Below are 10,931 nucleotides of genomic sequence, written 5' to 3' on the forward strand. Positions count from 1 at the left end.
CCCGTAAACTCGTAGAACTCGTTAATTTGTTTTACTAATTTAACTATGATGAACCATTTTTACGTGGTCCCAAGTTGAAATGAGTTGAGCCGAGCAGATCCGAGTTTAAACAAGTTAACTTTTTATAACTCAAACTCGGCTCGATAAATTTAGACTCAAACTCTACTCGTTTATAAATGAGCAGAGCTTGAGTCATCTTTTTACATGCGAGTTCCAATTGGCTCAACTTACTCTACAGTATATCAATTGATACGATGTTGAGACTGATCTTAGCTAGTTTGAGCCAGCTTTATTGATTTTTCAACTCCCAAAGTTTAAATTTTTGTGTGTGTGTATATATATATATATATGTACGAGTAGGAGATCACCTGCTGATTGCTTGCTCCTTCCATGCAAAGATTCTTCACTCTTGCAGAAGTTGACGGTCAGATATAGGAGTACGCTTAGGTATAAAATTTGTTGGCACAATAATCTTGATATTTACGCAATAATTTCAGTAATATCATATCTTCAAAATTGTCGAGTGTGATCAAAGAGAGATGAATGAATAATAAAAAACTGCCCAGCGATGCATATCAATCCACATTGTGTAGTTTGAGTGATATGCTCTGCCAATTGAATTGCTACCAAGAGATCTCCCGGTTTTGACTTCAAGATCTTAGGGAAACCTGGTCCTCAACTTTTCGCTTTTATTGTGCTTTGGTCCAAATTTTCCTTTTGACACATACATGAGCAATTTGTCTATCTATGTTCTTGATTTCCTGATCGATCAAGCAGTCATCTCCCAAGTACGTTTTGATTTCACAAGTATAGAAGTAGGTAGGAGATCTCACCTGCTGATAGCATGCTTCTCAAATGAAAAGATTCTTCACCCTTAACAAAAGTTTTCCTTCAGATATAGAAGGTTTCCAAGAAGGCTGTCACAATGTTCGAGATAATAGCTGATAGATCCTCCAGTTGTCAACTCTCTGGAGATGGGGGGGACACCTTAATTTTCTGATAGTTAAGCACTACTAAGTTATTTCTAATCTTGACTTGGTTGCCCTTGCCCCAGGGCCCCAAGTCAGTTAATTGGGCCAATACTTGGTGAAAGGCCAGTTAATACTGGTTTGATTCATATTGTCATCTACATAATTCAAGTCAGCTCTGGCGTGATTTGAGCCACCGTAGAGCATTCCTCATTTTTAGTTTTTAAAAATTTTTAAAAGTCTACCGCATTTTTCCTGTTTTTTTTGTTCTTTTCAAGCTCACCATATTATATCTGAGAAAAACTTCGCTGTTTAAAACTCTGAGACAATATTTGTAACTATGGTTGGGATCATGCAAAGAACAGTCATGGGGGACAACCATTTCTCAAGGTTGTTAGATATCTTGAGTGGTAGTGTGGGAGACTACATGGTTGAAGAATATGGAGGAAACCATCATCTGCAGGTGTTTGCAGGTAATCAAATGATCAGGAAGCTGCAACAGTCAGACAGGGAAGATTCAGGTACAAACAAATAACAGGAGATTGGGGTGATACTTGGAAAGTGTATATCTTCCAAGACAGGTTTTTACAGTCCAATTTCTAGAATACGCTCAACAAGTGGAGGAGCAGCCTGCAAAATCATCTAGTAATGCTAAAGTTATCAGAAAATGACACGCCACTAAAGGGGATTGGGATTCCTTCAGTATAATTTTGTAAATGTGTATATATGTATATGCCTTTGGATATCAAAAAAAAAGAAAAAGAAAGGAAAAACTATATGCACTATATCTTTGTTATTATTGTACTTACACATTAGTGTGTACCAAAATCTTATTTTATTGACATTAATTTTACATTACCAGGAAAAAGTTTTTCTTTTAGTGTATTTATTTTCACTTTTTTATGCAATATGAACTAAAGATATTTAATTATGTCTTTATTAGGCCTTTAGTGATGTTTGCAAATAGTCATAAAATGCCAATAATGTCATACATAAATGTGCTATTAAACATGCTTAGTAGCAATTTGCAATGTCACTAAAGAACCTTTAGTGTAGGCGAATACCCATGACAGTCATCAAAAACTCTTCAGTGTCACAAAAAAAATGCCACAGAATATATATATATATATATATAGGTAAAACCATAAATTTTTCATAAGAAGAACTGAATTGTTATATAGGATAAATGAAACTTTTTAATATTTACATGTAACTTTTTTATTTTTTAGGGTCCCAGGAAGAGGGCTGGTAAGGAAGGGGCGAAGGACCCTGCCAGCCGCTGGCTATATATATATATATATATATATATGGGTTGTACTGTGACCTATGCTCTCCGCCCATATAAGATTATTTGCTTAGCTGATTTAATCATGAGAATAGGCCCTGTGCCGAGCCTATTTTACTCTTTAACGAAAGCATCTAGTAATATTATCATTCATATATATATTATGAGTTTTTTGTCCCCATGATCTCTGCCTCGTTAGCGATTCTAGGAATTTGGTCCTTCCAGCTTAATTTTTCAAACCCATCATCTTCTTTTCCGATTTTGCTTTACCATCCCAAATGAAGAAGCTAATCTCGTAATTGGCTTGTAAAGGAAAGCATATTCTCAGTCTTGATTATAATACAATGGACTGGACGTGGATTCTTTTATCTTCGGATATTTTTCCTTCCTACAGCTAATGGAAAAATTGCAACCCCTTGAACTAAAAGTTAAGGAACCCATAAATCCTTAAAGTCAAATTTATGCTAAATAATATTTGCTAGTGTGAGTCAATTTTTAGTAACTATATCAACCAACAAAAAGGTAACTAAAATAATCAAGTAATACTCTAGCACAAAAAGCTGGCCATTGACCAATTTCAGATGGATCCTAAAGACAAGTGCTGCAATTTCTTAATTAGCAATAACATTAAAACCTGGGGGGCTAACTGTGGGTGTTCTTTCTTTCTATGAAACATTCGTATTGGACTATAAAAGATTGCATGATTCACTTCTGAAAACAAATTAGCGGCCATTTGATCAATTTCACCTGGATTCTAGCTAGAAGGCCAAAAGCCATTGATCGGAATGAGTTTCACCGGTCACCATGCGTCTCTCATCGTGTGTGTGTTTTGTCATTTTGATGAGTCAAGGTTCGGTGGTTGAAGGCATTGGATCACGAGTTCATCGAAAGAGAAAATATTATCCTGAGGAGGGCCCAGTGTCTCTCGTCGTATGGAGCATTCATCTTCTTATTTCATGACAACCATTTAGAACTTTTATTCATTCATAACATCTGTGAGCATGAGCAGATCCAACTCCCCTGATCACCCATCCCCACAGAATAGAAAGGAAATGTGATGTTTCTAATTCTCGTCGGAAAAGGCACACACATATATATTTGCATGTAAAAGATGCATGGAATTGCACATGGTGATGGGATGTCTTGCTAATTTTCAGCTGGAAAATGGAGATGTGGTCGATTGCGTCGATTTTCACACTCACCCTTCCATGAGCAACCCTTATGTGAGAATTCTGTACAAACACAAGGTGAACGTTCTTTCTTGTCGTTTCTTTTTTCAATTAGAAAGGAAAAATACCTAAGTTGGTAATGCATGAAGAGGTACAAGATTTTATTCATGACTTTTTCTGAAGATTGCTTCTTTTCTTCTTCATGAATATCAGTAGAGTCTGATCATGGCTTTAAAGAAAGGACTTGCATCATTGATTATAAAACCTGGTTCTACAAAGATAATTATGTCATTAAATTACATCTTATTAATTCTACAAAATTTTGACAATTTGGATGTCACCAAGTAAGTTCGAGGAGATATGATCTCTTAACACAACAAATAAATTATGGTGGAATTCTTTCATAAATTTAAGTCCACATCTACATAAGCAAGCCATTGTAGTGGTACCATATGAAATGAAGTTAATTAAGTCACTGTAAGTGGAGCTAAAAAAAGACTGAAGATGTGTGTTTGTTGAATGTAGCTGCAATCAAGAACAAGATTCTTGCCTCAAGAAACGACAACAGACTGTGAATCTCATGGATCACTAATTGATAACATTGGAGGAATTGGGCCAACACAAGGTATTTGCCCACGAGGATCCATTCCATTTCTCAAGGCAACCAACGCAGGGCCCCTCAATTATAGTGCTATTGACATTTTTGCTAGATCACATGCCAAGTTTTTTGATATGAAATCCAACTTCACCGAGCTGCCAGTGGATGATCATCCTAGACCTTCAAGAGAAGTAGAGGTTAGAGATCACTTTTTAACTCAACTTCTTCTTCTTCTTCTTCCTCGTCATCATAATCATCATCTTTTTTCTAGTTATTGTGCTGCCAATGTGGATTGTTTAACTATGAAATTTTGCTTACATTAGTTTAGAGCCTGATCTATTTCGAGTGGAGCTCGAGATTGAGGTTTTTGAGCCTATTCGAGCTTGATCTGACGCATCTCGAGCTCAACATGGCTCATGTTTGGCAAAACAGAGTGGATGTCAAACGGTGTTGTGCATCAATGAATTTATTGTCCCTTACCATATAATCTCAAACAAATGATAGATCTTGCAAGTCAGGACAGAAGAAAATAACAAAGAAAGTTTATACATTGCGGAAAGGAAGGATGGGTTGTAACTAGATAGGGTGCAGCTCAATCAAGGATTCGTGAATCTCTAGTAAGGAGTAGGGCTGTACATGAACTAAGTTGAGCTTGGTTAGCTCGACTTGACCAACTAAACTCGACTCATATCTTGTTCAGTCGAGCGAGTCAAGTTGCACAAGATCAGCTTGCGCTTGACTCAACAAACTGAGTCCCAGCTTGAGCTAGAATCATTTAAGATTGTTTACCAACTCCCCATTTGACTTGATCTCTTTCTTAGGTTTTAAGTTTGGAAATTACAATATATATATATATATATATATATATATATATATATATATATATATATATATATATATATATATATATATATATATATATATATATATATATAAAATCTAGTTTAAACGAATAGACTCAAGTTTAATTGGTTTGAGTTCATATAAGTCAAACTAGACTCATTTTAAGCTCCAATTTTCAGTTAAGCTCAAGCTTCACTAGTTTGCAAAAGAGTCGAGTTCAAGTCGAGCTTAACCAAGCAATTTTGAGTCGAGCTAAACTGACCAAGTTCAAGTCAAGCAGGTTCGAGTTGATTCAACTTGTTGTACAGACCTACCAAGGAGCTTATGATCATGAACTACATTGTTGACGTGTATGACCTTAGGTTGCAATAGCTTCAGCACAAGATGGAGAATTTGGCGGAGTCGAAGGATATATAAGTGTTTGGGATCCAAGTACCATTAAGTACAATGATATCATCCTACGAAAGTAAAGAAGTTGCTAGGAAGTATACTACGTTCCACAAAGACGCCAGGTGCACTGATTAGATGGGCTTAGATATAGAGATGGAATATTTGTTCGGCATTAAATTGGGATCTTTGTCGGACAGATCTGCTCATCGTAATCCCTCTCTTGATCGCTGATCGGTTGAAAGTGGGAGCGGCGCTTATCACAGAGGCGCGAGAGAAATTCTCACCAAGGTTGAAGGAAATCCTGGACGCGTCGGAATTTCGACCGTGAAGCGCGACGCTTTTGCTAGAGGGAGAAGAGCGCGAGGGAAATTGAGTCGAGGGCTTCGAGGTCAGAGAAAAATTGCTCACGTTCGCCAGTGCCCTCGCCCCTGAACCACACAGGGAGGGAGACAGAGAAAAGATGGCGCGGGAGGGCATAGACGTTGCGTATAGGCTCGTTTGCCCATGCACCTCCTCGTTGGACCGTCCATCTTTTCGATGGACGGATGCCACTTCCAGGAAAATTAATGATGGTGGGCCCCATCATGCCGACTTATTCCAACTTCCGACCTATATTTTTTTTTATAGGTCACTAAATTGAGAAGTTGGACCAAACTCAAATTTCATCCTACCGATCTCATTTGGATAGAAATTTGTACATACATAAATATCAAATTCAAATCAAATTTAATTTTAAGAAATATTATATATCAAATGTTTTTACATTTTACAAATCAGCATAGATTCGGTTCAAAATTGGGATTCAAATTCAGATATGAATGTAAAAATCAAATTCAGATCAGGTCATGATTGTGAAATCAGTTTTCAGATTCAAATTGAGATAAAAACCTTTTTTTTATTCGTATTTGAATTGATATCTAATGTAAATATCCAGAAAACAAATACATTTAAGAGTATATTTGATTTCAAATCTGATTCATTGACATTCCTAATGACTCTTCACCATCTAGCTATATCTAGGTCTAAGTTGAATCCAAGACTCAGCATTATCAATCATGTGCAGCCACTAGGTTTGGCTCCTACAGACTTAAGACCTCCAAATATAAGACAAAAACTTATTATCTGACTTAAGAAGGAATCTTCACGGTCGAAATTCCGACGCGTCCAGGATTTCCTTCAACCTTGGTGAGAATTTCTCTAGCGCCTTTGTGATAAGCGCCGCTCCCACTTTCAACCGATCAGCGATCAAGAGAGGGATTACGATGAGCAGATCTGTCCGACAAAGATCCCACTTTCAACCGGTCGATCGCTTCACGCCATTCCCAATTTAATGCCGAACAAATATTCCATCTCTATATCTAAGCCCATCTAATCTGTGCAGCTGGCGTCTTTGTGGAACGTAGGATACTTCCTAGCAACTTCTTCATTATGCTTAATGATAGAGAGGGAGCGAGCTCAACACTGTTGGTGAGCTAGTGGAGGAGGCCGCCACTCTGTCCCCAATCCTCCTCCTCCTGCAGGAAAGAGGCACCAGAGAGTCACCGGTGACCAGAGCACAGAGGTGTGAGTAGGATGGCCACCCCTTCACCCGCGCTTTCTCGTACGTCGAGCCTGTAAGATCATTTGGTGGGCCGGCATATGTCTACGAGGAATTTCAGACATTATGGCTGTCTTAACGTAAATATCCGCTTAAGTGATTGCATTTTGGGATATTACGTCATTTTAGATGGTATGAAGTAATTTTGAAATGTATAGATACCAGTACGCAATTACGGACTCTTTGATGGGTTGAATCCGTAATTGTCCTCATTAAAATCGAGCCCATTTGGTTACACAACAAAACGTAGAAGATTTAGTGACCTGATAAAAAATATCGCTGTGGTTCTAGCGCCGCTAAAGGTGATGTCAGTAAAAGTTTTTGACCTTTTCAACAAATTGTCAGTGTACTAAAGTCTTTAAGGACAGACAACACACTTCAGCAAAGGTTTTTTATTGATATTTCTAGATGTCAGTAAAGAAGGTTTGGTAACTAAAGAAAATTGTTTTACACACGTAAAGAAAGCTTCAGTAATGATGTACATTTGTTTGAAGTCTAACAGTAAGAGTTTACACCAACACCTTCTCTGACGTCCGCTTAAACGTGGTAAAAGTCTTCACCTACGTTTCTGAAACGTTGGTGAAAGCTGGATCGTGATTAGTCCCCGTTGACGTTTCCAGATCTGCCGTTGGTAAACTCAACATTTACAACACTTCTCTAAACGTCAGTGCAAGTTTCATTTACTGATCACTGTAATTCATGCGTCTTTTTTTTTTTTTTTGGGTAGCGTTAGAGGTTCCATGCGATTACTTTCAAGTTACAAAGGTGATGAATTCAATTTCAATGATGCTGCTATACATATGGTACGCTTCTGCTTAATCTTGGGTACACCCATTTTCGTATGAGGAAAGGAAAAATGTTTGAAATTGTCATGATATACTGAGGATAATTAGTGACCCTTAGTTCCTAAGGCAACAAATAAGCCATGTTGGAAACTTTTCTTAACTAAGTTTGAGTGCACATCAACAATGCAAGCCATTGTAGCAGTTTAAAAGTCAAGGCATCATATGTGGATGAAAAAATGACTAAAAACGTGTGTGTTGCTTAATGTAGCTGCAATCGAGAGCAAGATTACCACCTCGAGAAACAACAACAGAAATTGAATATCATGGATCACTAAGTGACAACATCAGCGGAATTGGATTAAAACAAAAGAGTTGCCCACCAGGATCAGTTCCGTTTCTCAAAGCAACAAAGTCAGGTCCCCTCAACTACAGTGCTATTGATAATTTTGCAAGATCACGCGCCAAGTTTTTTCATATGAGATCCAACTCGACCAAGCTGCTAATGGATAATCATCACGATGACGACGACGTTGGCGGCTTTGACGATCCAAAGGTTTTAGATGAACTTTTAGCGCAATTTCCTCGGATGTTCTTTTCTGTTTTTAGTTATTGACCTGTTAGTACGTGTTGTTTGACTGCAAAATTTTGTTTGCACGAGTTTAGTTAGGCTTTTAACTCAGTTTACAGCTTAAGGATGGGCAAAGTTATAGTGGCAATTCCCCAAGGCAAAAACCATCCCCTTCCCTGCCCTCATAGGATGAGGGCTTAGGGTTGCTTCGATACCTCGGTTGTACATATTATGGTAAAACATTCAATTATAGTGTCGTGCATGCACTCTTACCGGCCCACCAATCGACAAGCTATGCTATACCCCTTCCAACAAAGAAAACCTTATTAAAGTAATTGTTTTTTTCCAATGTATATGATCACAGCACGCGATAGTTGAACTCTCAGGAAGATATGGAGGAGCCAAAGGAAGTTTTAATGTTCGGAAGCCATTTGTCGAGAGGAGAACCGAGACGAGCATATCACAACTATGGGTTACACGGAAGCATGACGATGGCAACGTTGCAACGTTGGAAGCCGGTTGGATGGTCAGTTCCGGTTTTATCCACACTTATCAAGAAAAAGATGAATCGCTTTCTTCTACCATTGAAGTTGTTTCGTCGTATACTTTGCTTCCATTCCAATGTTTACTTAACCTTGTTGCTTCTTGTTAATGGTGAAGGTGTATGCTGATCTGTTTGGAGACAACAGTGTGCGGTTTTTTTGCTTCACTACGGTAATCGTTCGCCCATCGATCTCTGTTGTGCCATGACTTAGAAATTTTGTGAATTGGAAAGATGTGTTGTTGCTACGGTTGATCAATCAATTAGATTGCATGCTTATGGCGGTATTTGTTGTTAATAAATTGAAAAATAATAGATTGCAAGCAAGACGACACATAGAAATGTCATAATTCTGGGGACATGTAAAGTGAATGCTAACAATCACTATACTTGTTTGATGCAACAGCCAGATAATTACGCATCGCATCTTTATAATGCCCATCTAAGAGGACCGGAGCAAAACAATATAGTCTTCACTCAAGTGAGCGAGAGATTTTTCCCAGGTGGTGTGTTCAGGGCTACCTCCGATTATGATGGGCGGCAAAGAGAAGTTGACCTCAATATAAAAAAGGTAAACAATCTTCTTCTTCCTTCCCCGGCCCATTTTCTACATTGAAAATTTGTCTAAACACAATGTGTTTAGTGTATTTTAAGTGGACTGAGCAAGATAACGTACGTGGATGATTTTTGAATTTCCAATGCATTTCTAACCCTGACAAAGTTCATGAGCTAGTGAATCGAACATTTTTAAATAGACCTAATGGTTTGATTCTAGAATTCAAAATAATGTGGTTGACAAAAAAAGAATTTGATGAATTAAAACCACCATGACATATGCACTAAAAAGAGATGAAAAAATCTTAAAATTTTATAATCATAACTCTACCCCCATGATACAATCACAATTAAGGTATCTTGAGTCAAGAACGAGCCTATAATTTCAGAATCAAAATCCTCCGTTTGATAAGATAATTCCTATTTCATCAAAAATGAAAATTTTAATTTTAAAATTTCACAATTCTTCCCATGTTGTCCCGAACCCTCCTTGCTAACAGGAGGCGTTGAGCTCCTTATAATATATGCAATAAATAAAGTATAACTAACATTATTTAATTGGCAAAAAACAGGATCTTGAGACTGGGAACTGGCATATTTTATTCAATGGTGAAACGATGGGATTTTGGCTGAGAACAAACTACCATCCGGATTTCGACTTGGGGGACGAGATTCAATGGGGAGGAGAGATTGTTAACAAGCGCACCAAGGGAAGGCACACCAGCACGCAGATGGGGAACGGCCATTTTGGATGGAAAGGGTTGGGAAAGGCTGCTTTCATCAGACACATGGAGGTGTATGACCACGACCTCAACCCCTCCGACGCCGCTTACCCTCTTACTCTTTACACCACCGACTCTTTCTGCTATGATATCAATGACTGGGGGAGAACACCCATGGGACGTATGATCACCTTCGGTGGACCTGGTTATAATGCCTTCCTTTGTTCTTGATCTACTTTGCAACCCAGCCTTCCTTCCTTTCCTCAATATATAAACTTTCTTTGTTATTTTCCTCTCTACTCACTTGCAAGATCTATCATTTGAATGAGATTATATGTTAAGGGTCAATAAATTCATTGATGCATTATATACTCTGTTTTGCCGAACACGATCCAAGTCGAGCTCGAGTTGGGCCAGATCAAGCTCGAACAGACTCAAAAACCTCAAGCTCAACTTGAAATAGAACAGGCTCTAGGTTTACTCACTTAACCTCTTTAATTCTTTCTTTCATGTTTAAATTATCTTTTTTGTTTTTTTAACCTACCAACTCGTAGAACTCGTTAACATGTTTAACTAATTCAACTATGGTGAACCATTTTTACATAGTCGAGCAGACCCAAGTATAACTGAGTTGAGCCGAGCAGACCCGAGTTTAAACAAGTCAAGTTTCTCATTGGCATTCTTCTTGAACCAACAGGGCGTAAGCCTTGGATGTTGTAGGAACGAAATCCATAAGCAAGATCTGGCTACATGGCTCTATAGCTTTCATTTAGGCCCATTAAGAACTGAATTAGCCTGTCATGTTTTTGAATATCGTGCACTGGAGAGAGTGATTAGCAAATCATACTCATCCCAAAGGCCCAATTGATAATTTGTTGTTGAATCTGATATAAACGTGGAGCATTTGATT

General features: G+C 38.0%; 1 protein-coding gene across 1 annotated transcript; it reads left to right on the forward strand.

The window, feature by feature from the left end:
• Positions 1 to 1,335: 1,335 nt before the first annotated feature.
• On the forward strand, positions 1,336 to 10,252 carry LOC116255932 (uncharacterized). The gene is made up of 6 exons (XM_031632023.1): positions 1,336 to 1,489; positions 6,635 to 6,720; positions 8,568 to 8,729; positions 8,864 to 8,917; positions 9,151 to 9,315; positions 9,872 to 10,252. The coding sequence occupies exons 1-6, from the start codon at positions 1,336 to 1,338 to the stop codon at positions 10,250 to 10,252; spliced, it is 1,002 nt and encodes a 333-aa protein (XP_031487883.1).
• Positions 10,253 to 10,931: the final 679 nt, after the last annotated feature.

Source organism: Nymphaea colorata, chromosome 6, assembly GCF_008831285.2.
Source record: "Nymphaea colorata isolate Beijing-Zhang1983 chromosome 6, ASM883128v2, whole genome shotgun sequence".
NCBI classification, from domain to species: domain Eukaryota; kingdom Viridiplantae; phylum Streptophyta; class Magnoliopsida; order Nymphaeales; family Nymphaeaceae; genus Nymphaea; species Nymphaea colorata.

Coding starts and splice junctions, on each gene's coding strand:
- LOC116255932 (XM_031632023.1), top strand. CDS start 1,336: ATGGGGGACAACCATTTCTCAAGGTTGTTAGATATCTTGAGTGGTAGT. Junction 1,490..6,634: donor GTCAGACAGGGAAGATTCAG/GTACAAACAAAT, acceptor TAATCTGTGCAG/CTGGCGTCTTTGTGGAACGT. Junction 8,730..8,863: donor CGTTGGAAGCCGGTTGGATG/GTCAGTTCCGGT, acceptor TTAATGGTGAAG/GTGTATGCTGATCTGTTTGG.